Source organism: Equus caballus, chromosome 29 (assembly GCF_041296265.1).
Source record: "Equus caballus isolate H_3958 breed thoroughbred chromosome 29, TB-T2T, whole genome shotgun sequence".
Taxonomy (NCBI): Eukaryota; Metazoa; Chordata; class Mammalia; order Perissodactyla; family Equidae; genus Equus; species Equus caballus.
In genome coordinates this window covers 24,500,653-24,520,725 of record NC_091712.1, presented here as the reverse complement: position 1 = coordinate 24,520,725, position 20,073 = coordinate 24,500,653, and the positions used below count along the sequence as shown (strand labels likewise).

The window sequence follows — 20,073 nt, the reverse complement described above, 5'->3', positions numbered from 1 at the left end:
TGGACACTTACAGCCTGGGCAGTGGCAGAGGGGAACACAGAGCCAGGCTGTCATTCCTAGGCTCGACAGGAACAAAGATAACAAAGTGACAACCTCGGCTTTCAGCGGTTGGGAGGTTCAAAGTGGAGTGCTAGCCAGTCGATCTGGGGCAAAGCTTTTCTGAAGCGAGGCCTTGCTTTTTTCAGCCAACTATGACTCTGGGAGGTTCTGAGGCCCTTTGCTCAAGGTAACTTTTCTTACTAAATGAAGAACTCTTCAAAATAATGTCCAATTCTTCACTGCCTAAGGTGAAGAGATGGAGCTTTGAAGATTCCCCAATGCAGCATAAAGGGCATTGGTCATTGCACCCGAGAGACTCAAGTGGCCGCGTTAAGCCTTTGTGAACTTGAGCAACCTATGTCAACTTTTTGGATAAAGTTCATGTATTCTTTTACACATTTAATGCAAACGAAATAACATTTCCTTTTATGATACTATGCATGCATGTGAACGAGTCTATGGGTACCATAATTTCGAAAGTATTCATCTGACAAAGAAGTTTCAGTAGTAAAATGTTAAAGGAATGATGGACACCTGGTTGAATTAAGGATGCCTGTGATTTCAGACTCACTGTTAGAAATCAGCAGACAAAGCATTTACCAACAAATGAATCTCCTCTATAATCTGAGAAAGATAATTGGAAATCTTCTACTAATGCAACTGATTAGCAAAGACTATCTTAGAGAACTAATTAATGGAAATGATACAAATTATGTTTATTGTAAGAATTCAGACACATTGTTTTCCTTAAATTCTGCTATTAAAAGCAAAATAACAGGTTAAAAAAATGGTAATGCAATAAAATTCTGATTTTCCTTAGTTGAAATAAGTCTCCTAAATAATAAAAAAAGGATGTAAATATCCTTAAAAGACTAATGACATTTCACAGGTAATGCAATTTAGAAAGAAACACTTCCATGTTTTCTTTTCCAACAATGTGCATTTTTGTAAACTGCTATAAATTGCAATTCAAAAGCACTGATCTCGCCATCCCCAATCATTTTTTATACTGATCAAATGAATGCAGATACTCCCATTTGGGAGGGGCGACATGACATTTCACTTGGCAGTTCTAAACAGGTCACAGACCTTTCACAGACCCTAAGGCAGTGGGAGGGAGCTCTTTACTAAACCGTGTAACCAAATCAAACCAATGGTTACCCCTTTTCAAAACCATTGGAATGGTTTGCACAATGCTATTCACATAGCAGCACAGAAACTGAAAGGATGGTCATCCAATGGAAATTTCTTTCCTTTTGTTTAAACTTGCAGAGCTCAAAAAGTAATACTTGAAGGAAAACAGTTGCTATGATAAAAATCATAAACAATAAACATGCATTTTTATCGGCGTGACGTGGCATAGCTGTAGTCATCCATTGGTATGTATATATATGCACATGTATGTATGTATACATATGTATATTTATTGGAGATGTGGCTTTGTTTGAAACCTTAGGCACAAAGGCACAACATGGCTGCCCTGGAGATGACCTATTGCTTTCAAGTTGCTTGAACACATCAGAATTTCCATTGTTCAGGTTGATTAATTGAAACTGATAAGTTACCATGAATAAAGATTGTTTTTCTGTTTAATGTGGTGGGCCTGATTTGGTAAATGCCTCATTCATGTAGCTTTGCAGTGCAGCATATGGGCCAGAGTCATTCAGTATCACAAACATATACAATTTATTATGCTCGTATGGGCACAACCCAAGGGCCTTTCTCTTTTAATGACAAAGTTTCAATGAAAAATTCCATTTAAAGAGTTGCTAGTAACATGAAGTGTGATTTTGTAATTTACTCTTAGAGTTTCTATCTCTGAGTGTGTGTGAATAATTTAAAAGGTGTAAAATTTAAATACGGTAAAAAACTATGCATATATCCAAATTATACCTTAGCATCAGCCGTTGGGAATACAGAAGACTTGATCTTAAATGTTAGCTGACATATGAAGAGAACGCACTTTATCATCTGCTGTCATCTTGTATGTCATACTACTGATAAAGTCACCATAATATTTCATTGAGATGCCACCAATGATAGCTCACCCTGCCCAGTTTCCAACAAAATGTAAAGGGGATTGGTGAATAACCTGTCAACTTCATGACATCTTTTGATCTTAATGAAATTGGAAGACAATATTTAAAAATAATTTAGAAACTATCACATGAAAAAACAGTGAATTTATTAATTTTTCCACAATTTAATTACTGTTAGTTTCCTTTCCTTGAAAACTGATGTCACTTTTTAAAGATTGAACTCCATAAAAACTGTAATGAATATTTACCAATAAAGATACGGTTTCTAATTTTTTGTAATGATGTTGTACAGAACCTTTTTTTCCCTTTCTCTTTTAGGGTATTCATGTAATCACCAGAAGAGTAATCACAAAAAAATATGAAAGACATGTTAATGAACTAAAGAAATGACTGTATCAAACTATCAAAGAGACAGTTACCACATTCAGCCTTTAATGTCTTATCAAATAAATTCTCTGGTCATTCATGTCCATGAAACAGTTCAAGTTCACCCAACATTTCTCAGTTAAATTAGATGGGTAATCTCAGTTCAGCTCTTCTGGAGAGTAATAAACCACATTGGTCACAGTTGACCACAGCTAGTATGTGTTTCATAAAGGACTGGATGTCCATTGGAAAGCTAATCAGTACACCCTCACTTGTAAAATTCCCTCCTGCATTTTGAAGTGATAATCTGTATCTAATTTTTAAAGAAAAATTTACTTTCCTTTCACTCTTCAGAGGCCAATTTCTTTTCTGGACCTGAATAGAGATCATTGGTGAAACAGTACCAAATAGCTTTGGTATGTGTGTAACAAAAACCCACCTCTTTGTAGAACATAACAAATTATGCAATGTTCACAGATGGGCTTCACATTGAGCCTTTTGTGAGAAAACGAAGGCCCAACTCTATTCCCCTCCCCCGTCTTTATGAAAGACTGGGCTCCCAAAGCAATCTGTCCTAATCCTAGGAAAAAATAAATATACTTAATATGGAAGCTTTAGACAGTTATTTTTAAAGGGATTTTCATTTGGACTTTTAGTCCGCATAATTTGCACAAGTATGAACTTGAAGTTACAAGCAACTATTTGTTCCTATAAACAAGCAATGACTTGGAGCCTAAGGATTAAAATTTAACTGCTCCTCTAACCTACCTTTGGCATTTGGCTATTTAGTGGAAATGCTGTTTTCATGCAATTTCATGTTTGAATTTATAAGCTACCAAAGAAATATAGTGACTTTCCAATTACAAGTTTTAAAATATACACACTGAAGATATTTTATGTCTTGTTTCTATATTTTGGTTTTTTATTATCCTTATGGGGGGAAAAGGCTATTAATAGATAATCCTGAGTAACAAGCTAGCAATTTCTGCAGACATGGTAAAGAATGCAGAGAGGCTGTCTCAGGCCCACCCTACCCCATGGAACCTCTATAAATCCTGGCATTACTTTTATTGATGTGCTGGTCTTCGAGCGTCAGTCTTTGAACATAAATTGCAGGCACTGGGAAGACTCTGCACCCTTGGTGCCTAGCCCAGGGCTTTGCTTATAGGAGGTATCCATAAAGTCATGGAATGAATGAATGAACGGATTAACAAAGAGAAGGTGAAACATAGAACGTTAAGTAGTGTGGCCCCTTGGGGTCCCTGGCCTTTGCAGGTCCCTCCCACCCTGACTCTGCTCTTGGTCATCAGACTTGCAACAGGAGCAACTGTGGTGCCAGCAGAGAGTTGACCCGTTCTTGAGCATTGGAACTCGCTGTCTTCTGCTGCTCTTGAGAACCCTGAGACCACCGTGAAAGCAAGACTGGGTTAGCCTGCTCAATGATGAGAAATACAAGTATTGTTACCCCTGTCCGCCCAATAGACAACCAGCATGAGGCCATTGATGGCCAGCTAACCGTAGTATATGAGTGAGCCCCAGTAAGACCAGACAGAAGATCTACCACCTAGATGAAGGCGTGTATAAAGGCACAGAAGCATGGAGTAGCACGAAATAGCAGGGAACAGCAAGTCATTTGTTATGATTAGATTAGAGAGCTCATGTAGGGGAGAGGCAAGGGTTATGAATAGTCTTGTATGCTAAACTGAAGATCTTGGTTTGATCCTAAAAGCTATGGACATCTATTGAAGGATTAAACAAAGGAATAACAAAATGTGTAAAAGTGAGCCAAGGAGTGAAATCCTTCATGACTCCAATGCTTAATACTCAGATTGGGGGCAGCATTGAGAGGAGAGGAATGAGAAGGATGCTCTAAGAAGTAAGAGGAGAGCTAGAACAGGTTGGGTCTTGGAAGTCAAGAGGAGAGCATTTCAAGAATTAAGGGAGGCTCATTAGTAACAAAATGCAGGGGGGCAATCAAGTGAGAGGAGGACTGGAAACTGTGTCTCACATATGAACGATTCTGGTGACCCAGAGAAGAGCTGTGTCAGTGAGATGTGAAGCCAGAAGGCAAGTGGAGTCACCTGGAGCTAGAGAAGGGGAGAGAGCCGGTTCTGAGTTCTCTCTGGAGGGCCAACCTTAGAGGTAAAGAGGACCAGAAGATGCTTGCTTGAAGAGGAAGAGGAGGAAAGAGTAAGAAAATGAGACGTGGACATGTGTAGAGGAAGTGGGCATTAGGACATGGCTGGACTCAAGTCTGAAGACAAATAGGGATGTTGTCAGGTTGTAACGTAAGTTCATAGCTTTTTGAGTCTGAGTGGAGTGAACTTCAGATTCAGTTTTATCAAACATTTATTGCATACTTACTGACTGCCGTGGAAGTGGCAGGCACATTTATACACAAGCCTTATCACATTTGATTCCTCAATGCTAGACAATATTCTGGAGCTTGGAAGAAGTAGCTTCCTAACCAGTTAAGGGGAAACATCTCCTTTACATGGGGAGTAAATGGCAGAATTCCTTACCCTAAGACATAATGCAAACTGGAAACATAAGGTCACTGAGCTCATGTGGGACTGTGGCTGTCTGTCCAGGTAATGTGGACATCATGGAAGTTATTAAATTGTCATCCTCTGTTAGCTTCCTAGGGCTGCTGTGACAGAGTAACATAAACTGGTGGCTTAAGACAACACATTTATTCCTTTACTGTTCTGGAGGCTGGAAGTCCAAAATGAAGGCATTTGCAGGACTGTCGTCCCTCTCAGACTCTGGGCAGAATCCTTCTTTGCCTCTTGGTAACTTTTGCTGATGGCCATAGATCCTTGGTGTCCTTGGCTTGCAGCTGCATTACTCCAGTCTCTGTCTCTGTCATTACATGGCATCCTCCCTGTGTGTCTCTGCATCCATATTTCCCTCTTGTTATAAGGACATCAGTCACATTGGATCAGGACCCACCCTAATAATAGAATCTTAACGTGGTTACATCCACGAAGACCCTAAAAGGTCACATTCACGGGAACTGGAGGTTAGGGTTTCAACATATCTTTTGGGGAGAGAGGACATAGCTCAACTTATAACCCATCCTTTTCTGGACAAGGTACCTATTGCCTATTTCACAGACAGAACACCAGGGGAAAGGACTTGTACTAAGATGCAACAGAGACTTTTAAAATGTTCTTTTTTTAAAAAAACTGGTAGATATTGATAGATATTTAATACATGCTTTTGATGCATAAAATAATGATAACTATGTCCATTGTTTACAAAGGGAAATTGTTCTTAGAATAGATTGTATACATGAGGTAGGGCTGAAATCAAATGAAGGGTCTTTGGTCCAGAAACATGAAGAAGACTGGTTCCAACGCATAGGATTTTTTGGTGTGGGGAAGAGGAAGTATAATGGTGTAGTGAGTTCCCAATTTAGCACACCATATGGGCGTGATAAGTAAAATTTAAACATTAAAAAACAAAAAGACATACTGGGAAAAACAAGATCAACATTTCTCTGGTAAAGATACATGAAGCAATGAACCAGGCTGTTGTGAACTGAGTTGTGTCCTTAAAAGATGTTAAAGTCCTAACTCCCAGTGCCTGTGACCTGATTTGGAAATAGGCTCTTTGCAGATGATTGAGGTAAGATGAGGTCATTAGGGGAGGTCCCAATCCAATATGTCTGTGTCCTCATAGAAAGGGGAAATGTGGACAGAGATACAGACACACACAGAGGGAAGAGCATGTGAAGACACAGGGAGATCACCATCTACAAGCAAAGGAACACTGGAGGTATCTGAAGCTTGGAGAGAGGCCGGGAGGTTCTCCCTCACAGCCGTCAGAAGGAACCAACGCTGCCGACATCTTGATTTCTAACTTCTAGCCTCCAGAACTGTGAGATAATAAATTCCTGTGGTTTGAGTCACCCAGTTTGCTGTACTTCCTTAACGGTAGCCCTAGGAAACTAATATACTGGCTGAAACCACAGGCTTGTTTGGTCCCAGCTGTAGAAAATCATACTGATAGCCAGGAATAAAGCTCCTTTTGGGTAACAGATGCTAAATGTGCTCCACATTGGGTGAAATAATAAATTCACTCCTTGAAGCCAGATGCTTGAATGAAACAAAATTGGGGGAAAACCCAGTTTCTAACCTGGGGCTATGGCTCTACAGAAAGCTATGGGTCTAGGGAGGCTCAAAGGGCAAAACTTGGGCCGGCCTGGTGGAGTACTGGTTAAGTTCATGCGATCTGCTTCGGTGGCCTGGGGTTTGCAGGTTCTGATCCTGGGCGTGGACCTAGCACTGCTCATTAAGCCGTGCTGTGGTGGTATCCCACATAAAATAAAGGAAGATTGGCACAGATGTTAGCTCAGCAACAATGTTCCTCAAGCAAAAAGAGGAAGATTGGCAACAGTTGTTAGCTCAGGGCCAATCTTCCTCACAAAAGAAAAGGGCAAAACTTACTTCACACAGGGGAACTGAACAAGCTACATGATGGCTTAGGAGCTAATAGGAGCTCAAGACCCTAATGTCACAGCAGAACAGGCACCCCCAAACTTATAAGAATTGTACACTGGGAATGAGACAGGAACAAATGGAAGCAGTCACAGAACTGTACTCAGGAAATACTGTATTCAGGGAGAGAGAGAGACAGACAGACAGAGAAAGAGGGAGACAGAGAGAGAGAGAATATGACTAAGAGAGAGAAAACCTGAGCCTAATAACCAAAGTTCCAAAATAAACAAAAACATAGAAGTACTAGGAAAGACAACAGTAAGATAAGCTGTTAGAACATGAATTCACTACAGGTAAATTTGAATTGATGAGGTAGTCTGACAAAGATTTTAAAATGTGTGTGTTTAGTATGTTCAAAGAAATAATTGATAGTATCCATTAAAAAAAGAAAAACAAATTATGATGCAAAACAGGCCAGAATAAAATAAGAACTGTTGGCTAATGAAAAGTCTTGAAAATAAAAAAGTCATGAAATGAAACATTAAAACATAGGATAAATTTGGCACAGCTGAAGAGAGGATTAGAAAATTGAAAAATGTAGTATCGAGGAATCTATACATATGCACAACAGAAACAAACATAAAAATTAGAAAATTTAGAGAAGAGATTAAGAGGCTTCAGAAGAAAATAATGCAGAGAATGTTGTACAAGCAATACTTGAAAAGATAGCAACCTCGAAATTTCTAGAAGTAAAAAAAGATATGAATCATTGGATCTAAATTGTGCTGTGAATGCTGATAAAGATAAATACACCATTGAGTACATTGTAGGAAAACTACAGACTATCAAGAATGAAGACAAAACTTTACAAGTTACCATAAGGAAAACATAAAATGACTACAAATCATTAACACATTGACAGGAGACTTCACATTAACCCTGAGCAGAGGCTCAAAGGCAAAGGTATAATAACAAAATCTGGAGGAAAAAATAACTACCAGCCTAAAATTTCATATCTTGCTAAACTACCATCAAGAATGAAATAAAAATTAAAACAAATAGAATTTACCATTAATAGCCCTCACTGAATAAATTATCCAAGTAATAATACTTTTTAACATACACACATACTAAAACAGACACATATACCTACACTAAAAGAAAAGAAATAGAACTTTTACCTTTCCCAGTAGGGGGAAAATGAAGAAATACAGAAAATATTAATCCAAAAGAAAACATGAAAGAAGACAATAGGAAGTAAAGCAAAATATCAGGAAATACAAAAAGAAGATGGTAGAAATACGTCCAAATTTATCAATAACTGCAATTTTTGAAAACAGAATAAATTCATCTGTTAAAAAGTAGATATTATCAGAGAGAACTAAAAAGAAAAAGATCCAATTTTAAGTTGCTTAAAAGAGAAAATCAAATATAAAGAATTGTAAAAAGATTGAAAATAAAAGGATGGGGAAAGAGATACAATGCAAAAACTAATAAAAATAACGCAATTATAGTGATATTTACATTAGACACAATAAAATTTAAGGCATCAAAGAATTACTAGGGATGAAGAGGAACATTGCAAGCTACGTTCTACCGAGAAAAAATAATAACTTAGGGTTCATTCAATATAGGCTTGCAATATGTTAAACAGAAACGGACAGGGAGCCGCCCCATGGCGGAGTGGTTAAAGTTCGCGCGCTCCCCTTCAGCGGGCCCAGGGTGCTGCCGCTTCAGAGCCTGGGCGCAGACATGGCACCGCTCATCAGGCCATGCTGAGGCGGCGTCCCACATGACAAAACCACAGGCACTCACAACTGAAAATATACAACTATGTACTGGGAGGCTTTGGGGAGGACAAGAAGGAGGAGGAGGAGGAGGAGGAGGAGGAGGAGGGGAAGGAGATGAAGAAAAAGAATGGCAACAGCTATTAGCTCCGGTGCCCATCTTAAAATCAAACAAACCAACAAAACCAAAAACACAGAAATGGACAGAGCTACTAAGAGAAACTGATGAATTCTTAGTCATAGTGAAATAAATATTTCAGAACTCAGAATTCAAAATAAAAATTCATATTCTTCTTTCAGAAAAATGAGATTAAGCTCAAAATAGATTAGAATAAAAAAATATTTGAACTACCAAGATGACCTAATAGATATAGAATTCTGCATTCAAAAAATAGAAAATAAAAATCATTTTCGAGTTCATATGCAATATTTACAAAGTACTTCAAGAGCAAGTCTGTACAAATTTCCAAGGATCAATGTCTTACAGACCACATTCTCTGACTTAAATACAATTAAATTAGAAATCATTACTTAAAAATAAAGCAATCTCAACAAAACATGTTTAAAAATCTCACATGTTAAAGGGGCAATGATAGTGGTAATGAAATATTTAGAACTAAGCAACAATTGAAGTCCTATATGTTACTTTATGGGACACAACTAAAATACTTTTTAGAGTCATAAATACATTTATTAAAATACAGTAAAAATGAAAAAAATGAGTAAGCTAGACCAAAAATAGAAAAATCCTTCAAAAACAGAAGGAAATAACAGAGAAAACACACAACTCAGAAAACAAAAAGTAGTAGAGTAAATCAACAAACCAAAAATTAGTGTGTTAGAAAAGATTATGCAACACGTTAGCAGCATTAAGAACAAATAATGTAAACATATAAAAGAATATTAGAGGCAGAAAAGGGGACATAATTATAGAGGATGTAGAATTCACAGAAGAAGACGATGAACAAATTTCTCTCCATGTATTTGAAAACCTAGATAAAGTGGACTAGTTATCCCAGAAACAAATGTTGCTGCAATTGACTCAATAAAAAATAGAAAACTAATAACCATTAAGGAAACTAAAGTGGTACTCAAAAATCTCTCTTGCCTTTGTAAAAGACACAAGGCCAGTTTGACAGATAAATTTTTTGTATCATCAAAGAACAGATAATACCTGTTTTATACAAATTTTAGCAGTCTCAAAGAAGAGATAGAGCTAGTGATTCTTTCTATGAGTCTAGTATAACCTTTATACCCAAATTAGGTAATGGTAGTTCAGGGGAAAAATTTATAGATGAAACTCAGAAGAAAAATCCTAAATAAGATATTGGAAAATTAAAGTTATCTATGTACACAAAAAAATTGGAAATGTAAGTAGGATTCAACATGAGAAAATTTATGATGTATTTCAGCACTAAAAGATTGAAGGAGAAATATCACAATTATTAGCTCAAGAGGTAGAGATAAAAATTAGCAATCAATTTGTTATAAAAACTCTTAGCACCTGCAAATAGAAGATAACTCTGTTGACTGGAGAAAGAACAGCCATGACAAACCTACAAGGAAAATCAGAGTTAGTGCTGACACTTTAGAAACTGTTCTATCAAGAGAGAAACAAGACAAGGGTGCCTCTAGCTGCTCTATTCAGCATGATTCTGACAATCTTAGCCAGTGCAATAAGAAAAGAAAAAATAAGAGGTACATAAAGATTGGAAGAGACTAGTCTTTAAATTATAGATGACATGATTGTCTAAACAGAAAGGACAAGAGACTTTTCAGACAAGCTATTAGAAGCCATAGAGTTCAGCAAATTTGTTGGACACAAGATCAAAAATGCAAAATTCAATAGTCAACAGTAATAGACATTTAGGATACGTCATAGAGAAAATCCATTTATGATAGTAACAAAAACTATAACTTACTTGTCCTGATAAGTTACCTAGGAATAAATCTAGTAAAAGATGTATAAGACCATTATGAAGACATTATGAAACATTAGTAAAGAAGATAAAAGAATCTCCAAATTGATGGACAGTTATATCATATTCATTGCCGGGATGACTCAATGTCATAAAAATGTTCATTTTTTCAGGTCAATCTTTAAATCAAAATACCAACAACTTTTTCATGAATCTTGAAATGGTAAACCTAAAATTCCTATGAAAAAGTAAAGAACCAAGAGGGGCGAAGACAATTTTGAAGAACAAGATGGAGATTGCTGTGTTAGATATCAAGTTTTACTTTAAAACCAGAGTTATTAAAACTCTTTGGTATTAAAGCAGAAAAGACGAATAGGTCAATTATACAGAAAGGAGAGCCTAGAAAGAGTTTATACTTGCGTGGATACATGGCAGATGTCAGAGGCAGCATTACAAATCAGAAGAGGGTGGGGAGATACATGGTGGCAGGATAATCTGCTATTCTATTGGAACAAAGAAGGTGGATTCCAAAATCATATCTTCGCAAAAATAAGTTCTGATGCCTTAAAGCACCGAAGTGAGAAAACCAAATTGGAAATATTTGTGGAAGACAACGTAGGATTATTTTTATGAACTCAGAGTAGGAAAATTTATCTAAAAAAAGATAAAAGAGTAATTCATAGGGGCTGGCCCTGTGGCCGAGTGGTTAAGTTCGAGCGCTCTGCTGCAGGCGGCCCAGTGTTTCGTTAGTTCGAATCCTGGGCGCGGACATGGCACTGCTCATCAGACCACGCTGAGGCAGCGTCCCACATGCCACAACTAGAAGAACCCACAACGAAGAATACACAACTATGTATCGGGGGGCTTTGGGGAGAAAAAGGAAAAAATAAAATCTTAAAAAAAAAAAAAGAGTAATTCATAAACCAAAAGATTGAAAAATAGAACTACATAAAAAAACACTTTATTTCCCAAAAGACATCAAAAGTGAAGTTAAAAGACACACCACAGACATTGAGAAGGTATTTGTAAAGCATAAAACTGACAAATGGTTAACATTCAGGATTTATAAAAACTTCTACAAATCAATAAGGAAAAGAAGAATAAACAAATAATATAAAAATGGTCAATTGCTAGTAACAAGTACTTCACAGAAGAGGAAACCAAAATGATCAGTAAACATACAAAAAATTATTCTCACTAGTTATTGGGGAAATTTCAAATAAAAAAATGAGATATAATTTCATGCCCGTCAGATCAGCAAAAATTAAAAAGTGTGGCAACCTCAAGTGTTAGTAAGAATATGGAGCAATACAAACTCATAAACCACTGGTATGAGTGCAAATTGGTGTAACAATTTAGTAGTACAATTTAACAGTGTCTAGTACAGTTAAAGATGTATATACTCTTCAACTCAGGTATTTTCTCTAGTGAAACTCTTGCACATATGACTATGAGAAATGTACAGGAATGTTAATAGCAGCCGTGTTTATGACTGCAACCAATTGAAAATCTCTAAATTCCTATCAACAGGAGAATGAATATATTGTAGTTTGTCATACAATGGAATATACTGTATAACAGGTAAAATAAATGAACTCAAGCTCCATACAGAAAAATACTATAATTAAATTTCAAAAACATAGCATGTGTTGGGGGGGGAAGAATACATACATTCCACTATCATTTATATAATGTTTGAAAACATGCCAAAAGATGTTATATATGTTGCGTGTGTATGTACGTATGTATAGAAATATTATAAAGTATACAAGATTGACAAATGCTAAAATCAGAGGAGTAGTTACCTCTGGAGACAGAGGGAGGAACGTGGTTACCAGGGGGCTTCAACTCTATCTTCACTGTTTTATTTCTTTTTTTTTTTTAAGATTTTATTTTTTTCCTTTTTCTCCCCAAAGCCACCCCAGTACATAGTTGTGTATTCTTCGTTGTGGGTCCTTCTAGTTGTGGTATGTGGGACGCTGCCTCAGCGTGGTTTGATGAGCAGTGCCATGTCCACGCCCAGGATTCGAACCAACGAAACACTGGGCCGCCTGCAGCGGAGCGTGCAACCTTAACCACTCAGCCTCGGGGCCAGCCCCACTGTTTTATTTCTTTTACGAATCAAAAGTGGCAAAATCTAACAGAGCCAGGTGGTATTCAACATATTTTCTGAATATTTGAAATATTTCATAATAAAAATAGTTTCTATATCAAATACATCCGTGAGGAAATTAAGCCCTTCCTCAATTGCATTCTTACAGCTATAAAGACACAATAATGAAATTATTTTACGACCTTTTGCTGCCTCTAGCTTACATTGTGTAGAGTTAACAATAGGCAACATACTTCTTCCTCTGACCTACTTTTTTCCATGAATTTGCATGAATCCATGCACAGTATCTTGTAACATTTTGCCATTTCTGTAACAGAGACATTCTTAAATTAAAAAATTAATGTCCACTTGTCTCTACACTAATTAAACCCTTTCTTAATATTTTGTTACCACCATAAGGCTTATATGGTTTATAATGCCTCTTGAGTAATTGGGCAGCAAACGGGCAGGTTGGGATGAAATCTGAGGTTTGGGATGAAATCAGTGGCCACAGGATCCAGGGAGGCTGCTGGAATCCAACTCATGGTCCAACAACGGAACACACAGCAGAAAGCATCCTTGTCTCAGGCTTCATGCTTTGGGGAGCTCTAAGTACCAGTTTTGGGCATAATTAGGAATGTGCTTAGTGGCATTCGTTAAATGAAGCATTGTCTACATATACTTAAAAGCATTACTAACCTGAATTAATACAAGACATCCCTCAAGTTAATAAGGTATATTTTTAGTAGGTATTAGTCTTTTTTTCTATTAAAGTTTTACGATCTTACAAATTCAAAGTAATTTGCTTGCTTACTTATTTCAAAAATTAACACCGTATTTTCAAAGCATGGATTACCTTTTGTTTTCGTTTTCACATTTTTCAACCCCATCTCTGACCTATAGACAGAGCTTCAACTAGATAGAGAACTTCTGATTTTTGTGATTAATATTCTGATCCAATTGGTCATCTTGACTCTTTTCTATGCCATTGAGAATTCTCTATATTTGGAAAGGTATATCAAGGGACAGACTGCTGATCCTCCAGGCTTTAATTTATTATCTAATAATTCTAAATCCCATGCTTCGAGTAGAAAACAATCTCTAGAATATAGGTGTAAAGAGCAAGGAAAATTCCTAAGAAAATGTAGTTGAGAATCAGCTCAAATCTCAAAGACAAGGATGACATATACAACTTAGAAATATAGCATTTGAATAATAGGTAATTGATAACAATAAGGGAATTAGTACAAAAGTTGGTGGTGGTGACATCACAAACATTTACAGACACCTTAATACATTATATATAGTAAATCAGGCTAGTCCTTGTACTTAATTCATCATTCATTGATTAATTCCTTCTTCTATCCTTTTTTATAGCCATCAATTACATGCTAAACAATGTTATATGTTGTTTATATATGTGTAGTATATGCAATAATATTGTAAAACATGCATTTAAATAAGAATTTGAAAACTTTAGTAAATTATATTAATTATAGTTGAAGTCTGGAAACAATATATAAAACAATACTAATGCCTAAAATTTCTTTTTCTCTTTTTTCTAAGCTCCAATTTCTTGTGTGTTTTAAAATTATTTTTGTGTTTAAAACAAAAACAGGGGCAACTGAACTCCACTTTCAAGTAATATTTATTTTTATAAGTTGATGGAAAATACACAGTGAAAAAACACCTTTCAGATCCAAAGTTTCCAAGGGTAAAAAGAAAGGTTTTTAAATTATTTCAAATATATTGCGATGGAGAATTCTCCTAGCCTTTAAAATCACCTCTTCAATGTTTCTTAAAAGTCTCAGAGAATTAACAACACAATGTAATCTAGGTTTAAATTTGGCTTTCTCCCGTGTTTCAGATATTTATGTTTGAGCTTTCTCTTACCGACAAGCCACTTAAAGAGCCTCTGTTACTTTGAGATTTTATCTATGAGATTTGTGTCTTCGGGGCTCATTAAGAACATTTCCAAAGATTACAATGTCAATAGCACCTAATTACTGGACTGTGAGAAAGGTCTTCTTGAGTACATAAAGTCTGTGGCCATGCACACTACACAATGGGCAGCTCAGATCCCAAATTTTATCACAGTTAAGCAGCAAACAAATTAATAATGTTACCTGGGCTCTCTTGGGATAATTACCACTGCGTAAGAAACTGCTTTGAAATTTTGCAGACAGTATTGAACCTCATTTTTTATTCCCTTATATTAACAAGGGAACAATTATTTATCTCTTTTTACGTATTTATCTCTTTTCCTGTGTTGCCTGAGTGACTCTCTGTTGTTCTTTTTAGAATTTTTTGGGTTAAAACTTGCAACATAAAAAAAAAGTCATTTTCAATCTGCTTAGAAAAGATACCTCACTCGACATCACATTATTTTAAATTATATTTTATGTTTTATTTCACTCTTTTCAGAATATACGCTGTATATTTTGATAATAATGATAGATTTTATTCTTATACTTATGCCTGGAAGAAAATTAATTACTAAAGAACTAAAGGAGAGACCAGTTCTTTTAAATCACTAGCCTACTGCTGAGGACATTGTGGCAGTCATGCAGTGGGCTAAAATGCAGGTCTGCAGACTTTATAATAAAATATTATCAACAGCTCAGGAGGAAAGGTAGGGAGAGGGGTTAACTAGGCACATAGCATGGGTTATCTCATCCACTCCTCATCACAAAGCTACGAAGTGGGGTCACCATCCCGGTTTTACACAGCAGAGGGAATTGAGATGAAGTCACCCAGTGAGTAAGCAGCCGGAACAGAGATGGAAACCAAAGTCTGTCGGCCTGCAAAATCTTTCTGTTACATCACATGCTTTCCCATTGTGTGTTGTTGAGAATGGGACAACACGTTGTCATGCATGAGTCTTGGGGTAACTTGAGTGGTGACAAGCCTGGGCTCTGGGGCCACACTGAGTTTGAATCCTGCCACTCCAGTCACTTGTAGCGTAACCCTGGCAGCTTAGTAAACCTCTGTACCCAACTGTCTCCCCTGTAGACTGGGGGAAAGCAAGGATGCAGACCCCATGGGGTTTTGTGAAGATTAGAGCTAAGACATGACAGACATTTAAAAAGGCACCTGTACCCACTAAATGTTAGCTATCCATAATTTTTAAAAGTATCTTGGGGTGTGAAAGTATGACCTAAGAACCTCGATCTTTGATGCGACATTGACGATGCCATTAACGGGGAGGAGAAACATTCAATGGGTGCTTAAAATGTTAATATTCTGAAACACGGAACTCAATATAACAGTGACTTTACAGAGTTTGACTTGGGGTCTGCTACCAGATAGGTTACAGTAACTCCCCATGTTATAGAAAGTACTAAAGATTTGTCTATAAATCAGGTACACACTAACTATGTAGCTAAATGCCACTTTAATAATGTATTTAATTAGTGCTTAAAGTATTAATAATGTATTAAACTATTTCCGAGGGGCCCAAAGGGAATACTCAACCTTCCGAAGCATCTGGGAAGCTTGGAGTGGCTTGTGTCATGAAGACAACTTGGCCTTTAGAGTGTCTAGTGTGACTACCATCCAGTAGCCATAGCCTGAGCTTTCTAATGAGAAGATTCATTTCCTCTCCTAATTAGTAAATTTGTAATTCAACTTTCTTCCTGGCATTCATTTGTTTGTTTTGATTCGCTAAAAATTAAAAATTTATTTCTAGTAAATTTTGGATTAACTACCACCCAGTTAACCAAAAACGTTAACTGGATTCTTTCCCCTTAGTATCTTCACGGGGAAGAACATGACGTGTCAAAGTTGTATGAGAGAGTTAGTAGAAGGAAATTTCGGGAATATGTCCAGAGGCATTTGGTGTGAACATTGCCCCCTACACGCCCCCTGCAATGCATATTAATATTCAGAATGATGAGCTTTGTGGCATACTGTAAAATTATGGATCATAAAAAAGCATTTACATTCAACTTTATTAGGCAAAATTTTATTAGGCAAAAAAAGTGGGCTAATGAATTTTAGGATGATTTTCAGCAGACAGAGTGGAAATAACTCTACCTTTTGCATTTTCAGCACTGAGGAAAGGGAGTAACATTTATTTTGGTTGCGACTCCCTTATATTCCAGCTGGCCATCAAAGTTTATTTGTGTTACTTCAAATGGACCTTTGAAAAGTGGTTTGCTTGGCTGGAGAAAATGGATTTTGGATGCAAAATCCTCAAGTGGATTTTTGGGGGAATAGAATGCTGCTGTTAACTAAACTCTAATTAAAATGTCAGGCCAACCACACTTTCCAAATTCAACAATCTATATTTTTAAGCTAAATCATGAGACTCTATCTTCTCCTAATACATTATGATGTTTTAGAAATAGCTTACTGTACGGGTTGGAATTTCCAACAACTCAAGAGATCTAATCATTTAATGATTAAATGCTAATACCTTTAAAAGGTTGCCGCTCTGTAAGCTATCAGCTTCATGCTATAGAACCACTCTGGGCGTTACTGTAATTGAAGTGCCGGCCCAGGAGGCAGCCAGCATTGCGATTGCTGAAGGATTCCTTTGTACCCAGGACAGGCACCTCTGGAACAGATACTACCTATACATATAAGCACTACAGAAAAAGCCTGTCCATCACACACAGGCCCAGAAATAGGTTCCTCTCTGCTGAAGCTTAATCTAGTTTTCAAAAAGGAAACAACAAATGTCGGAGAGGTTGTGGAAAAAGGGAACCTTCATCCACTGCTGGTGGAAATGCAAACTGGTGCAGCCACTGTGGAAAAGAGTATGGAGATTTCTCAAAAAATTAAAAATAGAAATATCATATGACCCAGCCATCCCACGACTGGGTATTTACCCAAAGAACTGGAAATCGACAACTCAAAGAGACTTATGCACCCTTACGTTCATTGCAACATTATTCACAATAGCCAAGACATGGAAGAAACCCAAGTGCCCATTGACAGATGATTGGATAAAGAAGATGTGGTGTGTATATATATATATATATATATATATATATACACACACACACACACACACATATACAATGGAATACTACTCAGCTATAAAAAATGATAAAATTGTCCCATTCTCAATAACTTGGATGAAACTTGAGGGTATTATGTTGAGAGAAATAAGCCAAACAGAGAAAGACAAACACCATATGATTTCACTTATATGTGGAATACAAACAAACTTATGGAAAAAGAGAATAAATTAGTGATTACTGGGGGAATGAGGGTGGAGGATGGGCACAAGGGGTGAAGGCACACACTTATATGGTGTATGACAAACTATAATGTACAACTGAAATCTCGCTATGTTATAAGCTATTATGACCACAATAAAACAAAAATAATGAGGAAAAAAAAAGGAGAAGATTTAAAAGTTAGGGTCCAGGATTTAAATTCATATCACACACTTCTCTGTGTGTGAATAAAGATTATAAAAGTCTACTTTTAAACATTCCGGGACATGAAAAACAGAAATTATTGACACCTTTTGGTTACCACCAATAATAACAATTTAAACTAATAATGTCATATTTTACTAATCCAATTTGTTTATTAGAGAAAAAGAAGCCCAGCTGCTTCCAAAAGATGTATAGAAACTAATGGACAGAGATACTTCTGGTTCCAAAAGAGTCCAATGTGATGTCCTGTAGACCGATGGGAGATAAAGTATGCTAGAGAGAGTCATACTTTTCTTCTGATTAGTAAAGTGGAAAAATAGAAATTTCACAGGAGCTTCAGGTCTGTTGGCAGTTTAATAAAAAAGAAGCAGAATTCCAACCGAGACATTTTCTAGTTTGGAAGTATGACTAAATTCATCTGCAATTGGCAGTGATCAATATTCAGAAATCCATATTAACATTCTTTTATTCAGCATATCTATGTCTTAGTTTTATAAATGGCTGAAAAAAGTCATGCATTCCCCAAGAATACCAAGCACTTCAAGACAAGGAAGAAAAGCAATGTTCACCTAGATTAAGCATCTATTCTGCGTGTAAACCTTTTTTCCAACAACAGAGAGTCTTACCTTTTGTTGAAGACACAAAGGCTATCTGATCACCGTCTATGTCCAGGTACTTGCTTTCTATCTGTAGGTAAACCAAAAATTTTCATTACTGAGGTAGGATAACATCACCTGATCAAACGTTTAATAGGGAAAAAATAATCTACTGACCAAAGCTCCATGAAAATCATTTACAGAAGTTGTAGATTCTGCCAGGTTCACTTTAGACTGCACTAATAAAGGTTTTACTTTCTGAAAGACACAAAAAGTATTCACTGTGTTATCTAGGGGAAATAATTTTCAAATCAATGAGGGTAGAATGTTCTTCAGCGCTTAATTAACGAAGGAATGAAAACTATGCTCCTAACTTATTTGCTCTAATATGGCTGGGGAAATCCTTTCCTTTAAACCCATGGAATGGGCTCCTTCCTTATTCTGGCTACTTTGAGAGAAAATTCAAGAAAAATGGTTCCCTCAATGTCTCTTCTGACTCTGCTTCCTTTGGATTATCCCTACCCCATTTGATATTTGCTATTTGCAACTGGTCAGGTGCCATAGGGTCGTCCACAGCACCTCCTAGCTCCTGAAGGCTACCGCAGTGATGGTCTTGATTCCCAGGAACTGAACCATGACAAAGCAAAACCCTAGATTCCGCGAGTTCAGAAGCAGCAACATGCAAGCAGAACTGTCACCAACACCATATATTGCAAAGGAAATCACGACATTAAAAATGTGCAGGTGGAAAAGGTCAAAGGTACACTAAGCTTGTTTACCAAAGAGAGGTCTGAGGTCCATGGATGCTCCCTGGGGATTTATGTGAGATTTTTCCCTATTCAAGGCTTCTCTCTTGTTGGTTTGTATGTATGCATATGTGCATGAACATAAATGTGTTTGCGTGTATTTTTCTATCCCCCATAGCCCACTCCCACTCCATTTGTGTCTCCCCCTCAAAGAAACTATTTAAATATTTTATGTGTATTTTTTATTTGAATATATTCTTGCAAAAATGTGTAATTTTGTGCATGTATTTTAATTTATGCCGGTAGCGTTATGTGATACCCTATTTTGTTGATTCTAAGACATAGCCTTCTGATATTTTAACATCCCTAAAATTGGGATGCATCTTAAAATAGATGAAGTGTCACAGTATCATTGGCAGCACTTTTTCTCTTTTAGAGATTTATAAAATCTTGAACCAATGTTGAGTACATCTTAGATTCAAAGTAAAAACAGTATACCTTGTGTGTTCTGTGTTCCCACTTTTCCACTAAGTACTAAGTACTTTCACCAAACACTACATTTTAAAGGTCTGTCCATTTTTCTATGTATACCTAAAATCTAGTACTGCATAGGACCTAGTACTACATAGTACTCCAGCATGTATCTGCCCTACTTCG

At 36.7% G+C, this 20,073-nt stretch overlaps 1 protein-coding gene across 8 annotated transcripts in view; it reads right to left on the bottom strand.

Annotated features, from left to right (window-relative positions):
- The window catches only part of C29H10orf67 (chromosome 29 C10orf67 homolog), a 144,464-nt gene that overhangs the window by 1,196 nt on the left and 123,195 nt on the right, over positions 1-20,073 (bottom strand). For all 8 annotated transcript variants that reach the window (XM_023632273.2, XM_070255547.1, XM_070255544.1 and 5 more), the window contains 2 exons: positions 18,848-18,928; positions 18,701-18,761 (listed from right to left, as the gene is read on the bottom strand). In XM_023632273.2, coding sequence (XP_023488041.2) covers positions 18,701-18,761; positions 18,848-18,928 — 142 coding nt within the window. The remainder of the gene's footprint in view (positions 1-18,700; positions 18,762-18,847; positions 18,929-20,073) is intronic.